Genomic DNA, 23,444 nt, shown 5'->3' on the forward strand with positions numbered 1-23,444 from the left:
AGATTTTTTGTGACAAACTCTTTTGCTGAGCTCCTGTACTGGGCCATATTGTCTGCTCTGGCCCAGAATCTCATCCGCAATCCTGATCTCCTCTCATCTCCTCTGATCTCCTCTGATCTCTCCTCTCCTCTCTCCTGGACTCTGATCTCCTCTCTCCTGGACTCTCATCTCCTCTCTCCTCTCTCCTCTCTCCTCACCTGGACTCTCATCTCCTCTCTCCTCTCCTCTCCTCTCCTCTCACCTGGACTCTCATCTCCTCTCTCCTCTCCTCTCCTCTCCTCTCACCTGGACTCTGATCTCTCCTCTCCTCTCCTCTCCTCTCCTCTCCTCTCACCTGGACTCTGATCTCCTCTTCCACCTCCAGCCGTTTCTCCTCGCGCACCAGCTGAGCGTCGAAACGCTGCGGAAAGTTCTGTTTCTCATCACGCTCCTGCCAAACCTCTGCAATACAACACAAAGCACAGAAGCTGTGAAGGAACAGTGACACAGAGAGAGAGAGAGAGAGAGAGCGAGAGAGAGAAGCAGAGAGAGAGGGACAGAAGGAGAACAAAAGTGACAGAGTGAAAGATGGAGGAAACAATATTGTCCGTGAGTCCCAGCGGGGCCCAGCAGCTCAGGACACCAGGTTGCGCTCCACTCGAGCGTCCTGTGGGAAGCGCAGGTGGGGTGCAGCGGGTGAGAACCGCACAGCTCATTGTCCTCCTCTCCGCACTCCCAGGCACCACATCCTGGGCCGGAAAACCACTTCCTCCCTCGGGCTAGGCAGAGTGCCAACCAGATAAAGGTCGACTGGGGATGCCTAGCCAACAGTTTCCCTAATTCAACCACAACACAAGAGGCCTCCCCACTCCTCTCAGAGTTTACCTGACCCTCTGTGCTTCATCTAGAACACATAGAGTGCAGTCACAGACTATACTGGATGGGAGAGATCATTATTTTGCAGTCAAGTGTTAACCTAACAAGTTCCAGACAGAAGGCTAACTTCATCTCTCTGAGTCGAGTCCATCATGCTTAGGGATGTTTTAGAGACAGGCTCTGCATAAACACCACAGGAATAACATCAACAAAAGGCAAACCTCTGGGTGACAGCTCCATCTCACAGATCTGTCAAGTTCATATAGGGGTCAGAGGGCACTGGTTTAAGACATGCTCTGTGGCGCCCACACATAAATGTCTGGCTTTGAAATGAGACCCTGTGCCTGGGTCAAAGGTCAGACTGTCCTCTAAGAGATTTTCTTTTAAAAACCCTTCTCTCCAAACATCCCTGAGGCTACGCGATACGTGTAATTACCTTTCCCTTAATGGGGCCGTTTGCACTGCTCAAACTGTTTGTTTAGAGAAGGCATCCGTACTTCGCCTCAGAACACAATAGTCCACGGCATGGTGGAGACCAGAGAGAACAGGATCACTTTTCTGGGCTTTGTTTTATTGGCATGAATGAAACCCAGACCTTGTCAAAAATGACTGGGGAACCCCCAGAAAATGCCACAGCGGAGGAGGACAAACCCGAAGGCGACACGATTGCTTTAATTGTGCTGGCTATTTGACAAGTTCATGTCAGAGCCGTGAGTTCACCCACGGGGACCACACACGCACCAGGACAGGCAGATCGTGTTGTTCACTGTTTACCACCTGGAGCGAGAGAGGAGAGAGAGAGGCAGGCTCCTCAGATCTTGAGTGTGGTGAGGGGTAGTGCCGCTGCCCAAGCTTGCAGAGGCTAATGGCATCCGGCTCCCAGTCCACAGTATGTTAGAGTGCACATCTTAGATGGACTCCTTTCCTCTCTCCCACTTCCTGTCTGTTCTGGGAATGGACCTTCTGTTTGTGTCCCCAGTCTGAGCTAGGGACAGGAAGAACAAGTGCTTCCTATTGCAAACTCTTCCGGCCGGAAATAGAACATTAAAATGCTGGTAGGCATCCAGCCAGAGCTCCTTGCCATGGGCACGGGGGAAGAGAGCTGGTGCCTTTGGACAAACTCTCCGCTGGAAATGGAGGAGGGGGAAAACCCCCGAACAAGAGCAGACATATCACCATAACAACAGTAATGTCTGAAGACATTATCAGCCACATTCCCAACATACATACAAGCACACCCATACACACACAGAAACACACACACACACACACACACACACACACTCCTTCGCGCTCTCTCTCTCTCTCTTTCTTTCAATCTCTCTCTCTATCTCTCTTTCTTTCATTCTCTCCCTCTCTCTCTCTCTCTCTCTCTCTCTCTCTCTCTCTCTCTCTCTCTCTCTCTCTCTTGGGATGTTGCTAGCCCTGATTTGATTGTGGATAAATAGAGGAGTCACCTTTCTGCTTCATTCCATCTAAATAAACCCAACACATAATCATTTCCCAATTACAGGCACCTGACCAAACAAAGCCTCAGTCTGGAACCCCTGCTTCCAAAAGCTGGAAGACATTTTCTTTTCATCACTTCTGTGACGGGCTGGACATCTCACGAGCTCTCTTGTTTTCACAGACATCAAGGGCCCCTGTTTAAATCACTTTCTGAACCAGCATTGGTAAAATGTCCATAAAAAAGCCATGAGACAAATCAAATCCTTGCTACATTATGGTACCATGAAACATTAAAAACAGAGAAGCAGCTTCTACGCTCAATAATAGGCCTCAAGTATGGTTTTACTAGACTCCATGAACAGATTGGTAAAACATTTAATCTAAGAAGCTCTCTAACATATTTATAACTTCCCATGTGGTGCTTGTATAATGCCCTCAGTATTCTCTCTCCATATTTCCAAAGGAGACACCGAGACTAATGACCCTCTTAATAACTCAGATAACTCATCTGGCTGCCTGACAACTAGACTGGGCTCCAGTCACTGGGTAGAACCTTTATGCATATCACTGAAGCGTTAATGCTGTAGAAGTCCCTTCACTGAGGCCTTTAGCCTGTTCTTCATCAAACTGTCCTGTTTATTATCAGACTCTAATTCTCCCAGAGTGTAACCTTGAGGCCCCAGGGCCAGGCAGTGCCACTTGACATGTTGAGGCTGGAGGCTTTAAAATGAAAAAAGAAAGAAGGACTGACTGGGCATATAATTGCTTCCTGCAAACTTGCAGCTGCTACCCAGTCAGTGTGTGTGTGAATGTGTGTGTGTGTGTGTGGGTGTGTGTGTGTGGGTGTGTGTGTGTGTGTGAATGTGTGTTTATATGTGTGTGTGTGTGTGGGTGTGAATGTGTGTGTGTGTTTTTCTTCCTTCCCTGCAGTCTATTCTGCCTCACGCACTCTTTCACACACTGTGTGTGGTGTGACACGTGATGCAGCTCAGTCTGCAGGCTTTGGGAATGCGCTAACAGGTAGCTTTGTGTTGACTCTCCCATTGTGATGAAGAGGAAGCTGGTCCGCAGCGCTGGGACAGACAGCTGCACTGCTAATGACTCCTGAATGAATCACTGCTACACACAGGAGCTTTTAGCTCAGGAAACTCAACTTTAGACAAAACCGCTGTGGTTCACAATTATTCTCAATCCATATGGCCTGACAATTAGACATTTTGAAATGTGGTGAAATGTGGTGGGTAAAAAAATCCATAAAAGAAATGAGTTTCCAATGTAACTACATTTACCCTAGTATTTATTATTAATAATAAAATAATAATAATAATAATAATAATAATAATAGTATTTGCATGTGTATAAGCCTCTCTGCTGATATGGTGACAATGGTTAGGATCTTAGGTCTTCCATAATAACGTTAAAGACCTTTAAACGGTAGAAGTATGCAGAAAGCTGTGCAGCATTTGCCATGTGTGCACAAAGGTCTATTTTACACTTCAACAGGCTCGTCTTTCATTCTATGGACTTTTTCAACTGGTGTGGATGGAAACATTAAGCAGTCAGGTCACTGAATGTGAAACAGGCCTTATGGCACTTCAGTGAGATAAGATGAAGAATGTTTTCACCACATGCGGTTCCTCCTCCATCTCTCCAGGGACTGACCCCCAGCCCAGGTACTGTGGGTCAGATAAGGCCACATAAGGACACAAGCACAGGACTACCACCTCCACACAGATGGACTGACCCCCACCCCAGGTACTGTGGGTCAGATAAGGCCACATAAGGACACAAGCACAGGACTACCACCTCCCCACAGATGGACTGACCCCCACCCCAGGTACTGTGGGTCAGATAAGGCCACATAAGGACACAAGCACAGGACTACCACCTCCACACAGATGGACTGGAGCTCTGACCTGCTGAAAGCTCTAGAAGATGGACGATCTGATTCTTTTATGGGAAAAACACTATTCCCTCCCAGCATGTGTGCATGCATACACAAATGCATGCACGCACATGCACGCACGCACAAACACACACATTGATATCTGTTCACTGCAGTAGTTCCCAAGAGGAGAAATAGAGAGAAATAGTTTTTTTTGTTTAAGTAGAAAATTATGGAGAAAGACTTGGAATTCAGAGGAGACTATGGTTATTCTCATTTCCCTTGTCTAGATATTCACAGTCTGTGACTTTCAGCCAACCACCAAATGGCATCAATTAGCAATGTAGCAACAACACCAAGTGTGCTGTAAGAATGTGATTTCGCACCTTTGTATTCCCAGATACTTCCAAGCTGTGACACTGTCTATTTCAGTACAGTCACTGTGAGCTCCCAAAGGCTGTGTCTGGCAAGTGAACAGATACTTTTAAAAAGTTAAACAAATGCTCAAGATAGATGATTAAGAAAAATGTCAATACTTCTCCTGCCCTGTGCATTGACACTTAAGTATTCCTAAACTATCATACTAACACCCAAAATTGTACTGTCAAGTTGTCCTACAACATTAATGGGAAACACGACAAGCAAGAGCAGGACTGTGAGTCCCTGTATCATCAACTGTAAAGATCTAGAGCTATTTAAATCCAGCTTGGCCTGTTCAGTTAGTCCTTTTAGTGGCAATAAAGCCTTTTCATTCTGTGTTAATTTAATCACCCTCTCTGCACCCCTTATACTCTATGAAACCACAATGTCCTGAAATTCACTTTTTCAAAGATCCAAAAGATCGACGTTTGCTCACTGCCTGCCCTTGAGTTCACCATGACTCCTCAAAGCCTCCTCAAAGCCTCCTCAAAGCCTCTGTGTTATTCAATGCAGTGGTGGAGTCATGGCTGAACTCCAGCTCAAATATTGGCCTCTGTGGGTGACTGAGACGCAGGAGCACAGAGGAGGCCTGACCTCCCTTCAACATGTCTAGTGTGGAACTCAGCAGGAGAAAAGAGCTCCAGTCATTGATGAGCTTTTGATGTGCTCAGATTGATTGGTCCTGCTGTCAGTCCGTGCAGACACCTGAAACTAAGGCATCGCCCCACTGGCACCGACACACCAAGATCAAACATACAGTAGATATCCGGAACTTTCCAAATACTGCATTCACAACATTTGCTTTTTTGTACATTTTGTACTGCACATAGTGTCCACTGCTAGTAGGGCAGGTACCATGTTGCAATGTGAAACCCTTTAATTAAAAAAATGTGACACATTAATGTAATAGTTGTTTGCTGCTTCCAAGAACAACAGTGTCTGGTCAAAGCCCAATGCTTCACACAATACAGAAGTAAATGATCAACACAACGGACAAACAGATAACTGGGAACACAGCGGTGACATCCAGCCTAATTAGGGGGTGAAGCACCCACACCAGCCAGAGCAGCGGCTCCAGCAGGACTGTCCTTGACCTCAGCAGCAGCTCAGCTTTATTGTTACTTCACAACCTTCCAGACGCACAAAGTTCAGTCTGTCTGACCAACCGCAGTGTACAAGACATGTCCAAGGTGATTGAAGCTGATTCTGACAGGTGACCCAGTAAACTGAAGTAAATGTTTGACAATTACATCTCCTGCAATTCTCCATGACTCACCTTGATATATCTTGGTGCCCTGCACCATAGTGGGAAGAAAGCTGCTTGGAGTCATTTTCCAGCCCTTCTCTGCCTCCTGAGTGAAAGAAAAGAAAAGAAGCTTGTGTTTTATTTTAATGTTCTTTCGCAACAGGGTCACTTTTATTTCTTTTAGTGTAAATGTCTGCTATTTTTCTTTAAATAGCTAAATATTTATCCTGCATAAATTCAAAGGGGATTCAGAAAAAGAGTCAGAAATGTGAAATTACCTTATCCTTTTGTGAAAAAATATTTCGTTTCCACTTTCATTTAATGTATTGAATCTGTGTGGGCTTTTCAATGTAGACCTCTAGCTGTAGGTCTTGATTCAGTGACACTTTAAATGGAAGTTTAAGGACTTTGAAAAAGCACCCTATGAATGAAATGTATTGTTATTTCTAGTAATGAAGTGGATCCAAAGTTAGAGAGTTGAGTCGTGACACTGTATGTATAATTTATGGATCTCAGTGTTGTCCTTCCTCCCTGGCAGGAAAGCTACATTAAAATCCAATCACTTTTGAAACCGAAGCACACTTGTGCATGTTTGGTTTGACTGTCACACATTGTGAGGGCGGAGGTGGGAACGGGCTGGCCATGTTTTCAGTAGAAACCAACCAAATCCAGTGTGACATGCTTCACAAGCCCTGTTGCTTTTAAGCACATTTCACCATTAGTCCTTAATAGTTCCCTGGTGAGAGAGAAAGCCAGTCTGAAAAATGCAGAGGTACGTGTCAATATAATATAGCTAGGTGATGGATGGTGGTTCTCATGACAAGAGACAGAGTGTTTCCTTGTGGATCTCACAGTTAAAAGCAGGGCACTCAGAATCGGATACTGAACAGAGTGTGAAAGTCATGTCAAGGTTTAACTCAACTTCTGTCAGATTTCCCAGTGCGAAACTGCCATAGTTATTTGCTTTCTTTGCGCTACAGAAGTCATTCCACAATGGAAGGATTTGAAGGACTTTCCTGAGTGCCTCTTTCAGGTTCCTCTTGTGTTTGCACTGTTGTACACACTGCAGATAAGGAGATGAGGTGGGCCAGGAAACAAAGCTCCTATTCTCTATTCTCTGGGCTCTGGGCTCTGGGCTCTGGGCTCTCGCAGCACACTTCTCCAGGTCTCCAGGATGTCATGTTGCGACCGGCGGAAGCCATGAACCCAGGCATCTGAGACGGGCAGAAGCTCTGGTTTTGGCTCTGCTGTGTCTCCCTGTGCAGTCCTGCCTGGACTTGTATATATGGTAATGCCCTGTACTTATGCCTACATTCAGAAACACACAGCCACACAGTCTGCCTCAGTAAAGATACACATGTTTACTTCTAACTTGGTTGGGCAGTTCAAAAAAAAAGAAAGAAAGTTCTTTTTCCAAGCTAGATATGTAGGGAGAGGTCAGCCAAAGTATTGTTCCAGAATTTCACAATGATGAAACACTTGAAGCATGCCATGTTGGCCTCTGAAGTAAACAGCCCTGCCCAGAATAGTCAAAGCACTGAGCACTACTATGTGACTGTCAAGGGGCAGATTATTGGGTTCAATTAGCTGAATTCTGCTGGTCTTTTCAAACTGATTTCAACTGATCATTGAGAAATTTGCTATTGCAACGGGCAATTTCTTTCTTATACATATGAGATGAAAACAAATTAAGCATTTGAAAACCATCAATGGGTGTGTCTCTTTCAGAAAGGACCTAGTTCAATATGGTTCAATATGTGATCAAGGGGATCTGGTGCCTGTCATTCCTGAAAGCTTCCATATGTAGCCCCACCTGGGCACATCAGTCTTTACTGATTATGTGATGGAAAGAATGTATGGGCCACTCAGGCCGAGCCTCTCCCTGTGCTCCTGATGTTTGATTGAACAGACTGTTCATGCACCTCACCTCTCCCTCCAGGCTCTCTTTCTTCCCCTTTGCTTTTCCTTTTTTCTCTTTCTTCTTTCCCTTCTTCTCATTTCCAGACTTCTTCTCCTTCTTGCCTTTGGCATTTTTCTTCTTCTCCTTCTCTTCCTCCTTGGCAGCCAATTCAGCAGCGACCTTCAAGAAAACAGAGTGTTTTTTCCTTTTAATAAAACAGCATGCTTGGCAGCTATAAATAAAGCAGTTATGGAAAGAACTTTTTGAGGATCTTTTGGTGTGATGCTGCTGATGCTGCTGGCGCCCTGTGGAGCATGAAGAGAGTCTTGCCTGATCTGGTGTCTTCTGTGCAAATATCACAGCTGATCCCCCGTCCTCTACGCCGGGGAAGTCTGGGAACCTGCCAGTTGCATCTCTGCAATCATAACCACATGAGAATAACCAATTCAGAAAGCAGCTTGAGTCCAGTGCAATGACTAATGAAAGACAAAAGGACTAGAGTCCAAATGAATGACCTGTAAACGCAAATCCAAGCACATCAGTCATATTTAAAGAGCAGAAGGGTCCCCATGTGTGCCTCTTAATGATGGCTTAGGGTTAGGAGGGCTGCCGGTGGTGAATGTGTGTCTAAGGGTAGCTGGGCAGTTTGTCCAGTCACAGCTCATTTGGAGGTCTCAACTTTGCCCTCCTTAATCAGGAGCAGATCTGAGCGTCTCCCACACTCTCCTGACGGCCAGAGGTGTTACGCTAATGAGAGGGGCTCCTGGCAGCCAACAGGCGAAAACAACTGGAGACTGAACACTGAACGCTGCTGTATCCATTTCATCTGTAGGATGCATCAATCAGACACACTCTTCTCTGTGAATTACATAGAGCTATTTGCTTTTCTTGGTCCATCTGATTTTTCTCTGTCTCGCTACTTTGTCCTAATCTTTATCTGGTCAGGAAGATACCCCGCCACAGCTTAACCCTAAAGGTTGTGACCCGTTATCAGTCAGGTCCCTGCTTTTATTGTGAGGGCTTGGTCCTATTTGAATGGGGCTAAAGGGGAGTGTGTGGCAGCTGAGGGGGCTGCTGTGGCCCTGGGCACCCAGAGGAGGTGAGTTATGAGCACATCCAGCCTGATGCTAATAGCTAATGCTTGGCATGGGCCAGTGGGCCCCCATAAATCACTCTGGCATACCCTAATAAGACACCACTGCACTGAGAGCCCAGCCACACACACTTCCTGTGGTCAGACTGCTGGAGCTCTTAAGCTAACAGACACTCACTCACTCACTCTGTCTGCCTCTCTCTCTCTCTCTCTCACACACACACACAGACACACACACACAGACACACACAGACACACAGACACACAGACACACACACACACACACATACACACACACACACAGACACACAGACACACAGACACACACACACACACATGCTCAGACAATTCATTGGTCAAAAAAGTAAGGCTTACAACCGCTGTCTGCATTCTTGCATTCTGACACTTTCACTAGACACGCATAGAAACCAGACTCATATTGCTGAGCTTTTCTGCCAATACTGTATCTATTATGAGTGAAGGAACAGAGATCCAGAGATCCACTACCAGATGGGGAGTGTTGTTATGAAGTTAGGAAAAGGTCAACTGGCAATCAGTTTTCAGATATTTAAATATCAATTTGAACGTATTATTTGAAATGCCAGTAAAGTTATAACAGACTGATAAAGAGGTAGAGGGTGATGAAGAAGAATGAAAGAGAGGAAAGATGAGGTGGTGCAGGAGACGTCGCAGACGGAGGGAGGGTGTGTCCCACCTGCACTCGATGAGCCACTGGCGTATCTGCTCCTGTAGGGTCTCTCGTATGTCAGGCCCCTCCACCGCCCGCACAGACTCCTTGATGCTGATCACGGCCCGCTGGTACTCAGCCTCGTGCTGCTCCTGCACCGCCCGCCTGGCAGCCTCCACCTGGTGGGCACACTGCTCAGCAGGACTGGGTGATGGCCGCTCAGGGGGCACCTGAAGCATGGGGACCACAGAACAACACAACTTCACCAGGGCCATTTGAGAGGCTTCGACTGAGATGACCAGGAACTGGACTCTATGTACTTCACTCGGACCATCAGTCAGTCCTAGCTAGGCAATGAGCAGCACTGTGTCTGTTTGTACATTTGGTTGCATGGAGTTGGACACATGCTTTTGACAAATAGGGAATAGATATTGCCATGTCTATAAATGATGAAAAGAGAGGAAATGAGTTGTAGGATGGGTTGGACAGGCAGTGTTATCTCATTTTGACTCGGTTAGTGATCTTTGTACTGGAGAGAAACACTTTTAACATTCTCTCAGCTACACACAACCACAGCTATAACACATTCTGAGGCAGACCACCGTGTCACCTACCATTCCCAGAAAAATCAGCTCTTCCAGTCTCTCCCTCTTTGTCCTCTTCCTCTGACTGTAACCAAGCCACACCTACAGAGAAACACACAGGTTTGACTCACGTGAGACTGGAGCTGGCAGAGGCCCAGGAGACAGACAGACACTGGTGGTGATAGCATCGGCCTGGCTTCAACTCACTGATCCTCCATTGGGTCGCAGCTGTGATATGATGTGAATTATGTCTATTGGCTCTCTTGAATTCAACTAGCAAAAGCTGGAATGCATCACATCTCTGATGGAAGACCTTAGATTTTTCTGATGCCATAAAACACATTATATATCTTACATGCTTGATAAAGCACAAGACATACATCTGGAACATATAAGTGACTTTGGATAAATAAAAAAATGTAATCTTAGGTTAACCATAGTAGTAGAGGTTAATTTATTTTTAAGATTTCCTTGTTGTTCGCTTTCCCTCGTCTCAACAAGAGGGTGGGCAGGATTAAGGCTCCGGGGTTTTTAGGAATTCAAAAGAAGCTTTGCACTGAGTTGGAACATCCACAGGGAAAACAGAACGGGGATTAGAGGGGCTTGCCAAAGCACTGCTGCCTCTAAGGGACTTGTTGTCACTGAACTTTACCCTTCTCCTTAGCACAAACTCAACTTTACCCTTCTCCTTAGCACAAACTCAACTTTACCATCTCCTCATCACAAACTCAACTTTACCCTTCTCCTTAGCACAAACTCAACTTAACCATCTCCTCATCACAAACTCAACTTTAACCTTCTCCTTAGCACAAACTCAACTTTACCCATCTCCTTAACACAAACTCAACTTTAACCATCTCCTTAGCACAAACTCAACTTTACCCATCTCCTTAACACAAACTCAACAAATACTTCTGATGACATGGAACATAGAGCTACAGGCCATTTTAAGCAGAGGAGCTTTTGGTTAATGGCAAAGACTGGAACACCTGAATGGCAGTTGTTGGCTGCATAAAGGCACTGGAATGTACTCCATTATACATGAGTAACAGCATATCCTCACAGGGCTCATGGCCCAGAGCAGCATCTAAAGCGCATCTACATTTCACTTTCACTTCTGTCATCATGTGTGAGATCTCATGCTGGCCCCAGTGCTATCTCTTTAGTCTGAGCGTGGCGCACAGCATTCTCTCAGATCTACGTCACAAACCTGGGATTAGATTACACGGATAGAGTCCTCGCACACCATCTTTCACACTCTGTCACTCATGGAAGCTTTTCCTCAGAGTTCTAACCCTGTTTCCTCTGCTGAGGAGCTGCATATATATTTTAGGGATGGCGGTTGGGTTCGGAGGGTGCTTATTATCTCTTATAAAAGGACAAGGCTTTGGTGGTTGTCCCAAAACGTGTTGACCACATTTTAAGGAGGTCTTATAATTGGGGTGAAGTTTAGGTGAAAGCTTACACAAGCCTATGACACTAGAATCCAACACATTCCATCTTGCATAATACACACAGATAATAATATTGTTTTATGCACTGTAACAGTTTTATACTAGTTTCTACTGGCTACAAATGCTCTTTGTTACTGATGTTCAGGAGATTCTGACCAAAATAATACCTTTTTTTCAACACAGTTCTTCTCTTAAATATGACAAAGCTGACTGAAACTAAAACTAAAAAATGTAAACATTACAAATGACCAAACACAATACATGGACAAACAGAACTCCATGGACATACTGCATGCATCACAATGTGATCTGCAGGCCACATCTGCAGGCCACATGCCAGCATAGCATTGATACTGTACCTTTTGAATGCATACAGCAGCAGCATAGCCTTGATACTGTACCTTTTGAATGGCAGCATAGCCTTGATACTGTACCTTTTGAATGGCAGCCTTGGTACTGTACCTTTTGAATGGCAGCATAGCCTTGATACTGTACCTTTTGAATGGCAGCATAGCCTTGATACTGTACCTTTTGAATGGCAGCCTTGATACTGTACCTTTTGAATGGCAGCCTTGATACTGTACCTTTTGAATGGCAGCATAGCCTTGATACTGTACCTTTTGAATGCGCACGGCAGCAGCATCTGGGTCCAGGGTGCAGGTACTCTGACTCTGGACCAGCTGGCTCCTGCTCTCATCCTGACGGATCTCCCTCATGAAGCGAGCCCTCAGTCGGCCCTGGCGCGCCCGCTCGCTCACCTGGAGCAGCTGCACGGCCTCCTCCACCGACACCCTCTGTGCGGCAGCATGACACACCTGAAGGGAGGCAGGCAGGCCGCTAAAGTCATACTCAACACAGACAGTGAACAGGAGATGTGCTAAAGTCATACTCAACACTGAACAGGAGATGTGCTAAAGTCATACTCAACACACACACTGAACAGGAGATGTGCTAAAGTCATACTCAACACACACACACTGAACGGGAGATGTGCGCTGTTAGATGTGGAATGTTTTGGCCATCCTGGGACATTGTCTCTTACAGGCTCCTGTTGTTCTATGTGACCTCCTTTAGCCAGAATGTGGGCCAGCATCCTCTCCCTCTCCTTCAGGACCCGCATCTTCTCCCTCACAAAGTACCGTGGGATGGGCACCTCCAGATCAGCCTGCACAGACATTGGTGGAGGAAAGATGACACTATGACAATTCTACTGAGGGTAATCCACATTCAAACATTCCTTTTCAGGCAATCTCAGAAACAATGTCACTGGCCTATCCACTGTGTGGTATTTGAATATCAGTTTATCAGAATATCAGTAACCCTGAGGGCTATGTTTACACTGCATGGCTAATGTGACCAAATTCTGATTTGTTGTGCTCTTAAGTGGCACAGATTGGTGAGGTATCATGGTGGTCTAAACAGGGCATGTGGCACGTCCATATATGGATCTAAATCAGATATGAATCATTCGTCTGATCAAGAAACTGCTGTGTAATCATACAGATTGGAGCTTTAAGATACATTTGATTCCAAAGGGTTAACAACACCACTCCTGCACACTCTCACCTATACACATCCATCCACACACGAGTATGCAGCCATCATTATTTTACATGCCAGGACAAGAGCAGGGATAGAATGAGCTAAATTCGCTAAATTCATTGTTAGACTTTTGATTCATTTTGTTTACACCCTCATGAATTAACGGTGGTTACCAAATGGCCAGCTGAACACAGGTGTATGTTTTTGTTGGCGTGTGCTTGATCTAAGGTTGATTCTGTCCTATGTTTGTTGTTTCAAGGGGGGATTTTCTTTTTGACAGAGGCTGTAAACGGGACTATCAATTACAAATCTGTTCCCTGGGTACTTGTAACCAGATGGTCCCTACAAATGAGGTTCAGACGTAAGCATGAAGGCCTGAGGTGTAAACATAGCATAACAGACTCACAGGAGTCATCTTCAGGTCTTGCAGCATGTCGTCAAAATAATGGAACTCAGAGAACTCCAGCTCCACCATCTCATTCTTCAGCTCCAGCAACCGCCCCATGACGCCTTCCATGACGGCCCGCACCACTCGCCTCTTCTGCGGATGCACCATCTGGTCGTACACCTCCTCTAGGTTGTGCATGATCTGTAGGTACTTCAGGTAGAAGCCAGCCAGCGTTTGAAAGACCTGCAGGCGGTCCCTCTGGGGTCGAGGCTGGACGACAGGGAATTCGTCTTCAAGAAGGCCCTCTAAGGCATTCTGGGCTGCGGCCCATATCCTGTTATAAGAGCTGTAGAGACAGTCTTTAGGTGAGCAGTTACCTATTATCATTTCAAAGAATCGTAGCCTTGTGTGATTACTCATGTTGTATTTAGATACATTGAGGAAACAAAGGGCAATCAGATCCAACTTTTTAATTTGCTTATTTTTTGATTGAAAGACAGGATTTTCCAGAAATGCCCCTCTGACTACTTTAGGACCTCATGAAAATACTGCTAATTTTGGTATAAGCTAAGCTACTTAAGACAATTAGTTGACTGATACTCTTTACTCAATCTACACAAATCTGGAACTAATTACTGTTGGTTCCAAAAGGAAGGGATAATAATACATGTGAATCTGAGAACAAAGTGAAGTTAAAGGAACACACAAATAGTAGTTGAACAGGCAACATGGTAGTTAATTTAAAATATATTAAATTGTGCAGATCAGAAGAGTTGCTCACTCTCGCACTATTGGCAAGAAATAAATGACTATTGCTGATGTAATGTGGGTTAACCCCTACTGAATGCTTAAAAAAGAGTTGATACAGAGGTGAAACCAATTTCCTTTTGTATTCGTATGTGGCTATACTGACACCCTCCAGGCATTAACACAGTCAAGAGTAAATGGTGCTGGAGGGGACCTGAAATCAAAGGAGCGTCACCCCAGAGTTACTGTGGGAGGGAGGAGAAAGAGAGGAAAGAGGAGGAGAGGACAATTCAGCTGGAACATTTACAATAAAACAGGAGCCTTTTCAGATACTCTAACTGCCCAGAAACAAAGAGTCTGACTACAACAATTCAGCAGAATTCCTCAGGAGAAACCCAGCTCGAGGTTTGCTGACCAAACCTTGCACTATGAATGAGGGAAAATGTTTGCCCACACACATGCTGGAAGAGATGGGTGATAACAAAGCCAAAACACAAAGCCACAAAGCTTTTCAGTAAAATAGCGCAGAAAAGCTTTTCCATGGGAAAAAAAACAATTCTATGCGTTGCTTTGCTCTACACTATCTGCTGCTTTTTGTGACACCGTTTCACTCTAGGGTACTTATTGCTTTTCAGGACAAAAGCACTGAGTTGTATGTTGTCATAGTAACAGCAAGAACAACGTGGACTTTAAACTTGTGGATGTTTCACTTAAAATCTTTAAAGTTTTAAAGCAACATTCAAACTCCTCGTCTCTCGAAAAAGTTGTGTGCAAATGACATTACAAATCAAACTCCTCCAAAAACATCCCACTGCATTTCTGCTTCATAAGAACATTCCTCTACGTGTTGCGGCAATATTGTGAGTCTTTTGCATCGCAAATATGTGTTTGAAAAAACGATAAGGAAATTGGCCTACCTGTGCGACATTCTTGCAAATGATTCCTGATAGTATGCTCACAGATATGATGCACAAATACAGGGCACGCAAACGGACTACTGCAAGTGTGACATCAATGTTGATTGACATGAACCGAAGGTATATTAAAATACAATTTTGAAACAATGTAGCCTATTTGTAATCACGCCTGCCATTATTTCAACGAGGGTTCTACTTCGCACGCTTTGCAGGTCCTGTATCTCAGTCGCAGATTGATACATTTAGCAAACATCCACACAAACTGCTATGGAAACACGATTAAAACCACAAAAGACGTTGGGGGGTGTGCCACAAAACAGTGCGTTTCCCCGTGCGCATACAGCTATACAAAGTCTCTGTAAAAGGTTAGGCTACCTAACCGTGCGAAACCCGTTGGGTATGCTCACCACGAGAAACATTAACACTATTATGTCAAGCCATTAAAATATTCAAAGCTGTATTATCTATTAAATGCAAATGTTCAGTGAACTTGCTATCGCTCAGAAAAAAAAACATGTTTGCTATTCTGCTGGGCACACTGCGTCTAGCAACAAGATGTCACGCCTGCGCAATTCAACACATCTCGGGATTTGTTGATTAGTCTACAAATCCCAAACACATGATTTTTATTCTAACTTTATCTCAGTTAAAGACGGTTCATTTAAGTTTGAACGTTTTAGTTGTGAATTTTCTAATCCTGAATTCCTGATCCAGTAAGGTATGTTAGCGCATCTTCGATGACTTGTCATGGCAGGTGCGCTGGGAGCATCATGAATGGGAATAGATGAGACTCATGCGTCTCTTGTGTTTTTCCCCTCTCAGACATATACCTTTTTGCCCATATGACGTTTAATTAACCCATGATGTACTCTTTTCCGCCTAGCATCTCAATGTAACCCCCAAACGCAAAGTTGTAGCCTACATAATGGACTGAAATGATACATCGTTTGGCTTGATGAATGAAAAGGGGAAATCAGACATATTTGGAAATTCTCTCATTTCCCACCAAAACAATGGGGGTTGCATCGAGATGTGTGTGGTTTGCAGATTTGGAGAACTCTATTAGAAACAGATTTGTAAGCCTGAAAGGAATAAACAATTGACTTGAGCATATGGAAATGAGTGGTCATATGTCCTAGTTTGATTGTGGTTTTGATAAAATATTTTCTCACTCTAAAATGAAAAAATGTGCAAATAAAAGCCTGTGGGTCCCGAGATCAGGCTTGAAAACTCACCAGAAGCAATTTATCAAGAAAGGATGAGGGACATGGACACAGGGAACATTCCTGTCTGAAGATTGGGCAGAGTGGGACATCGGGTTGGTCCTGTCCTTTATGCTGTTTGGACACAGAATAGAGATACACAGTGACCACAGCAGATTCCATCATCTGAAAGCCTTCTAACCAAGCTGTCTCATCCTTGATTCTCTGCCTTGGCATTAGCAAAGGTGCTGTCATTGTTGTGGCTAATTATGTCTAAATAAACACAGATATTTCTCTGATTTAATTTAGAGGACCATCTAAGTTATTCTAAAACTTCTGTTTGTGATTATGTCAGATAAAACATGTAATACGCTCAAATCTGTTGCAGAACACAACACAATGGATCCCTTTGTCACTCAGTTTGTATTTTAATTTTATTATTTATTTGAGACGACACACTTAATCAATTTATCTCTAAACTGGAGCACACAGTAGTGTGCGCAGCCACTCTCCCAGGCACACATCACAATGGGCAATGGCTGTTGGCCAGAGCAGACGGTGGCTGTGGTAATAAATAGAGGCACCAGCTGAAGAGCCCAACAACAGGTGAGCTCCCATGTGCCTAAATATGGCCCCGTGGAAGTCTTTGAGCCCGTGCCAAGAGGATGTGTGCTGAATTAAAAGGTTTCGGAACAGGAAAAATAACAAACCAAATTCACCTGCCATAAGGCAAACGTGGCCCACCATTGTAAACCTGTGTGTGTGTGTGTGTACGGATGTGGATGTGTGAGAGCTGTGTGTGTGTGTGTGTGTGTGTGTGTGTGTGGGTGGGTGGGTGGGTGTGTGTGTGTGTGTGTGTGTGTGTGTGTGTGTGTGTGTGTGTGTGAGAGAGAGAGAGAGAGAGAGAGAGAGAGAGAGAGAATGAGTTTACATATTAATTTTGGTATTCAGTATATTTATCATCAATGGTAGTGTACTGTGCTTTGACAAACGACTAAACCAGACTTTGTTTAGAGATCCTTGGTTCGATGGTTTGGAGTTATTTTCACACTTTAAAATCAAAAAGTCAACGATGAAGGTGCTATGTTTCTTTAACTAAGTAAATATATACTGTGTCGAATTATACTGTTGGGGTAGCTGTTTTTGTCTTGGACAGGGCCTCTATAAAGGGACAAACAAATGAGAAATCTCAGTGCCTAATCATCGGTTAACATCATTAAATATTACTTGTATAAATAGTACAGTGTTCATTGACCATGTTTCCAAATGAGAACTCTCCGTGAATAGTAAAATATTGTCAAAAACAGTGAAGTATTGTGAAATAATTGTGTGTATAAAAATAAGTAGAATGAAGCTTTGCCATTCCTACTAAAGTTTGTGGTGTACACATAAAAACACTCATGAACGCTGTAAGGAAATATAAGTAGGGTACGGTGAGCTCTATGCATTTGTCTTTACGTATCTTTGCCTTCTCTGGGGTTTCGCCAGTAACTCGACACCAGGAAGACGTTTCCTTTGACGCACTTTGTGCGGAATAGATTTCGTTTAGCATTTGTGTACTTGGATTCAAACACACAGCACTTTAGTATGTCTAGTGTTATTTTTTCAGGAGTGGACATCCGTTGTTTCGCACGTCCTCTGAGTCTATTGTGATTAGACAGAAACTTCCATTATCCAGAGTTCAGACCTGCCTTGGTAGGCGTAACTCTCCTTGGTATATTAACAAGTGTAAAGACCCTGTTGCCGCGTAATCTCGGCATCCTCACTAGGGATCACATCGAGGCACACACACTGGATTGAGAACATATCAGACACAAACACGGCCGTTTTGGTTTACGGAGCAAGTCAAAGGTTTTCTAAGGTGAGAACACTTTAACTTTATAACGCCGAGGACATATTGGAAAAAGCCTTTACTATCCGTAATGCACAAAAGCCTACAGATAGACAAATTGTTACATTCTATCGACAACTGTAACTTCAGTGACTTCATACATTATCTAATGCGTTTAACCGTTAGCGCTCATTTAGAAATGTGAAGGCACCTCGGGTGTCACAGTTTGCGGCATGGATTAACAGTGGGTACCATCCCTTGTTCGAATTCTATGCGACTTTAGATAAGGCTTCATTGTATGGATGAAACAGATAAGAGACGAGGGAAGCGCAAATGAAAGAATAGCTCAAGGTTTAACATCGCAACGCCAGGACAGGTAGCGGTATTTCCTTGCTCCGTGAAGGCTATGCAGTAGTCATTTAAAAAATATTTTTCACTGTTATTTTCTGTTACATGTTGGTATATATCTATTGGTTATATGTTGGTCATTGATAGAATTATTTTCAGTGTTTTCCTACATGCCTGTTATGAGCAGTTTCTATTCTATGATTGTATTGCAACTAGTCGTCAGCAAAATGGACTATGCCCTAAACGTACTGTCGGGATTAATACCACAACACCTTTTATTTTGTTTTAACAAATCTTGGAATGGTTCGTTTTGATTTCAGGCAAAGTTCAGATATCCTTCTACATAACACTTGTAAATGTTTCAATTCAAATTCTGTTGTGGGGACATATTGTTGGGAAATGAAGCTGGACAAATCTGAAATTTAAAGGGGGAGAGACATCTGCAGAAGCAGGCTGAAAGAAACAGGCAAGGAGAGGAGAGACCCAAATGAACAAGGGAGAGTTAAACAGTAAGAGAGGTTGAGAAGGGGAGGCAGAGGCAGAGTGGAGTTTGGGGCTGGGGGGGTTGGTGTGGCAGCCGGTGGGGTCCGCATAGGGAGCTCTTTGTGCCGCGGTGTGTGCTGGCAGCCTGGGGCCGTGGGATCAGGTGAAGGGGGCTGGTGGCCACTGCAGTGTAAAATCAACAGCTTTACAACTGAGTTTCGGGGGGTGGAGGGGTTGACCGATACACCACCAGTTTTATGGCACCTGGAGAGACAGGTTCGAGTTTTACGCCACTGACTCCATCCTCTGTCTCTAATGCTGGGCAGAACAGACTGCTGATCAGCTAGAGGTGCAGAGGATGTGAAAGAGCGCATGAGAAGAACTCTCTTTGTTTTGATGGAGCCTCTGCGTGGACAGGAGGCTGCTGTCCTCTCCGTAGTGCACACTGATTGAGATCCCCAAGTCACATTAGGGCAGCTGTCTCTTCTGCTCACATTACTCAAAATCGCATTAGGTTTTGGTTTTATCCCTGTTCAGAGGTCATAACAGCTCTCTAATTTGAAAAAGAAACAAATAATCATTTCCCTGAACTGATTGCTGTGTGATGATTTAATTTGTAGTTCACAGCATTTCTACTCAAATGTCTGATACAACAAGCTGCTCTTCTCTCTTTTAAATGAGTGATTTTTTTTATGTAATCAGGACTTTTTTTGTTCAGTCAATGATAAGAAACGTCATACACATATTCAGAGAAGCAGTGTGTGGAGATTTCTTTCTTTCTTTCTTACTCTCTGTCTCATAAATTCTCCCCCTTCCATGGCTCCCATAATGCTACCCTGTGTCAGTTTAAAGGCAATGACAATGCATCATATGGTTTAAAGGACATGTCATTGAAGAGCTGGACCTTTCACCCCTCAGTGTCATAGAAACACATTATCTGGGCTCCTTTTGGTGTCCGCTGAAGCGTGGAGGTCCCTGACTGTCTGAAGTGTCTGGGCCTTTCATGCCAGCATCACCTCTCACCTCTGGGCTGAAGCTGAAATAGCCACTTATCTGTTCATGGCCTTGAATGATTTCCAGTTTAAAGTGCTATGGCTGTTACATGTGACGCAAACAAACCCCCTTTCTTTTTTGTCTCCTCGTGTCTCTAAATCTCAGCTTTCTACTTTCTAGTTATCTCCTCATTAGAGTTATATGTCGGTTTGGACTCTCATTTTGCATCACCCTGCCCTTCTGCTCAGAAAGTGCCTTTAGAATGTCATATGAAGGCTGGTGGTATTCTGTGTCAGTATTATTAGGTGTATTTAGTTGAGAGTGTGGTTGTGATGTGAAGGGTGAGGTCGGCCACAGCTCTTTATCATCAGCTTCCTCCCAGCAGGTCTGGTTTAGGCTGTCAGCTGTGGCAGATTTGTCTCAGATGTGAATGGTGGTATGCATCAGCCCCTGATTATTTCACACTTTGATCCCTGTGACCAGGACAACGCCAACTCCTCTGTGTTATTGGTAGATTAGGAGGAGCCTGGGAAACGTCTCTCTCCGCTGCACAAGAGAAAACATTCCTAGAAGCAGCATGAGTTCCTGTCCCAGGTCGCCCAACCTCAGAGTGTTTGAAATGTTTTGGATTATGCGTGTTATTCTGGTAAATAAACGGTCTCCCTGACGAACATCTCTTCTGTTCAGTATTTGAGACAGATGGAGTCTCTAGTGAACGAGTGGAACTCGAACCAAACTGGTAGTGGAACTAGCACTGATGAGAACCAAGAACCGTGACAACTTAGTGATTCGACTGGTAGGCAATGACTGTATTCCTCCACAGGTGAACTCTGTTCTTGCAGTACTAAGTGACTCATATGATCTCTTTCAGATTTTGTCGCCAGTGAGAAGTCAAGATGAGTTTCGGTGACCTGACTGAGCTCCTGGACATCCTGGAGGAGCTGAACATCACCATCCATGATGAGAATGAGAGCGTGTCTCACGTGGAGACGGAGCTGTGTCCCTACAGCTTCAGCCTCAACGCTGTGCTCTACTCCATGTCCGTCATGTACATCTTCATCTTCCTCATCGGCCTGGCTGCCAACACCGTGGTGGTGTGGGTGAACCTCCGTGCCGGGAGGGACCGCTACGAGACGCACCTGTACATCCTGAACCTGGCCATAGCGGACCTGTGTGTGGTGGCCACTCTGCCCGTGTGGGTGAGCTCCCTGTTGCAGCATGGCAACTGGCCCTTCGGGGGGGCCATGTGTAAGATCATGCACCTGGTCTTCAGCGTGAACCTCTTCAGCAGCATCTTCTTCCTCACTTGCATGAGTGTGGACCGCTACCTCTCAGTGGCCCTGTTCGGCGACTCCAACAGCCGCAGGAAGAAGATCATGCGGAGGCTCATCTGTGTGCTGGTCTGGCTCCTGGCCCTCGCCGCATCTCTACCCGAGAGCTACTTTCTGGATGCTGTGAAGTCCTCGCACTCCGAGCACACCCAGTGCAAGTCCACGTACCCTGGGGAACGGGAGTGGACGGTGGGCATCCAGCTCAGCTTCATGGTCCTCGGCTTTGCCATCCCCTTCCCCATCATCTGCCTGTTCTACATCCTCCTGGCCAGGGCCCTCTCGTCCTCCACTGACCCCGAGCGCCGCATCAGCCGGAAGATCATCTTCACCTACATCATGGTCTTCCTCATCTGCTGGCTGCCCTACCATGGCGTGCTGCTGGTGGAGACCCTAGCCATCCTCAACGTCCTGCCCTTCAGCTGTCGGCTGGACCACTTCCTGTCCGTGGCTCTGCAGCTCACTCAGTGTCTGTCGCTGGTGCACTGCTGCATCAACCCCGTCATCTACAACTTCATCAACAAGAACTACCGCTACGACCTCATGAAGGCCTTCATCTTCAAGTACTCCACCAAGACCGGACTGGCCAAGCTCATCGACGCCTCCCGGGTCTCTGAGACTGAGTACTCTGCGGTGGATAATCACGCTCCATTGGGAATGTGAGCGGTCCCCGTAAGAGACAGGACTAATCTCAAACGCTTGAAGAATTGACATAAGTATAAACTCTGTACAGTTAAAAAAGTCTTCTATTTGTATCAAACTAGAAGATGCCATGCCTTTCCTTTGTAAATGGCTCCTTTTTGATTCTGTCGCATGTGGATTATTTAAACAGGTTTAGTTTTTCTGTCAGCAGTGACTGCTGAAAGGACTTTTAACAAAAGCACTTGAAAAGAGTTAAGGCTGAGTGTCTGTGTTTAGGCCACAGACTTGTGAAAATGGCTCCTAAATCCACAACCCCCCTCCCCCTCCCTAACCCCCCACAAACACACCTCCCCCAACTGGAACCAGACAGGACCTGAGACTCTGTGTCTGTTTATCTGTAGCGCTCAAGACCACCAAGACTCCATTATCCACATATCCACCAAGATTATCCACATGTTCTGGCCAACAGGCAGGACTGGGTTTACTTCTTTCAATCAACTTTTCACAGACAAATGACAAGATGTCAAATTGACTAAAAACCTACACAGACAACAGGAGCAAGAGAGGATTGCTATTATGAAATGTGCTGTTATTTTGAAGTGATTTTGTGAATGTGACCCCAGGAAGCTCGAACATATCTGATTAAAAAAATATAATATATCCCAAATTCGGGATGAGTTTTGTAAAAGAGACATATATGGTCAAACAGGTATTGTCAGGCAATAATGTCTTGTGAGTAGTATTACAGTGTACATTTTGTAAATATGTCATATTTATATATTCATTTTATATATTCTTTATATTATGTATTATCATGTTTTAAATGTGATATTGCAATAAAACGACTGCATTATCCAAATACATATCATAATCAAAAGTGTTTTTGTCTGCTTTCTTTTGCCCAGAGAGGACAGAGAAAATTAATTTTCATGTGTTTTTGCTGGTATGTATTTTATCACGTTTTAAAATAAACATTTATAGCCTTCAAGCACAAGCCTCAATCCCATTTATTTAGGTAATGAATTCATTCAATATTTTCATTAAAATCTGTATATGAGCAAGAGCAGTACGTAGCTACACATGTGGCCTATGCACAAGTACGTTAGCTGTATGCAGGGCATATACTGTATATTTCCAACCAATAGAATGTATGTGTGTGTTAAAGAGAGAATGAGAGAGTGAGACAGAACAAGTCCGAGGGCCTGTGACGAGGTGAGGTAATGAGTACCAACTGTATAGCACTTAGTGTTCCACACTTGTGCTCTGTAGTTTGGAGGGGAAATCCAGGTGTGCCTAGAGTCAGCGGAGACTTTCAAAGAGCGCTCCACATCAGACCCTCTAACTTACCTGGCCTCGTTCAGAGTCTGCCTGTGTCTGTCTCATCCAGTCTGTGGCCATCTTGGTGTCTTTGTCTACGTCTGCATGGTTTTGCCTCTGTCTGTCTGTCTG

General features: G+C 44.7%; 2 protein-coding genes across 2 annotated transcripts in view; one reads left to right on the forward strand and one right to left on the reverse strand.

Annotated features, from left to right (window-relative positions):
- iqca1 (IQ motif containing with AAA domain 1) overlaps positions 1 to 15,708 on the reverse strand; it is a 29,913-nt gene extending 14,205 nt beyond the window's left edge. Inside the window, exons 1-10 of the mRNA XM_031558147.1 lie at positions 15,169 to 15,708; positions 13,523 to 13,850; positions 12,617 to 12,739; positions 12,192 to 12,389; positions 10,151 to 10,222; positions 9,564 to 9,766; positions 8,086 to 8,170; positions 7,783 to 7,935; positions 5,886 to 5,961; positions 335 to 441 (exon numbers count right to left, since the gene is read on the reverse strand). Of these exons, the coding sequence (XP_031414007.1) occupies positions 335 to 441; positions 5,886 to 5,961; positions 7,783 to 7,935; positions 8,086 to 8,170; positions 9,564 to 9,766; positions 10,151 to 10,222; positions 12,192 to 12,389; positions 12,617 to 12,739; positions 13,523 to 13,850; positions 15,169 to 15,179 (1,356 nt within the window). The 5' untranslated portion in view covers positions 15,180 to 15,708. The remainder of the gene's footprint in view (positions 1 to 334; positions 442 to 5,885; positions 5,962 to 7,782; positions 7,936 to 8,085; positions 8,171 to 9,563; positions 9,767 to 10,150; positions 10,223 to 12,191; positions 12,390 to 12,616; positions 12,740 to 13,522; positions 13,851 to 15,168) is intronic.
- Positions 15,709 to 17,705: 1,997 nt separating this feature from the next.
- ackr3b (atypical chemokine receptor 3b) lies at positions 17,706 to 22,983 on the forward strand. Its single transcript, XM_012823297.2, has 2 exons — positions 17,706 to 18,231; positions 20,897 to 22,983. Exon 2 carries the CDS (start codon positions 20,922 to 20,924, stop codon positions 22,014 to 22,016), a length of 1,095 nt encoding a protein of 364 aa, XP_012678751.1. The 5' UTR covers positions 17,706 to 18,231; positions 20,897 to 20,921; the 3' UTR covers positions 22,017 to 22,983.
- The last annotated feature ends 461 nt before the right edge of the window (positions 22,984 to 23,444 follow it).

This window comes from Clupea harengus, chromosome 21, assembly GCF_900700415.2.
Source record: "Clupea harengus chromosome 21, Ch_v2.0.2, whole genome shotgun sequence".
Taxonomy (NCBI): Eukaryota; Metazoa; Chordata; class Actinopteri; order Clupeiformes; family Clupeidae; genus Clupea; species Clupea harengus.

What these genes read in the sequence shown, in the direction of transcription:
- ackr3b (XM_012823297.2), top strand. Translation starts at nt 20,922, where the DNA reads ATGAGTTTCGGTGACCTGACTGAGCTCCTGGACATCCTGGAGGAGCTG.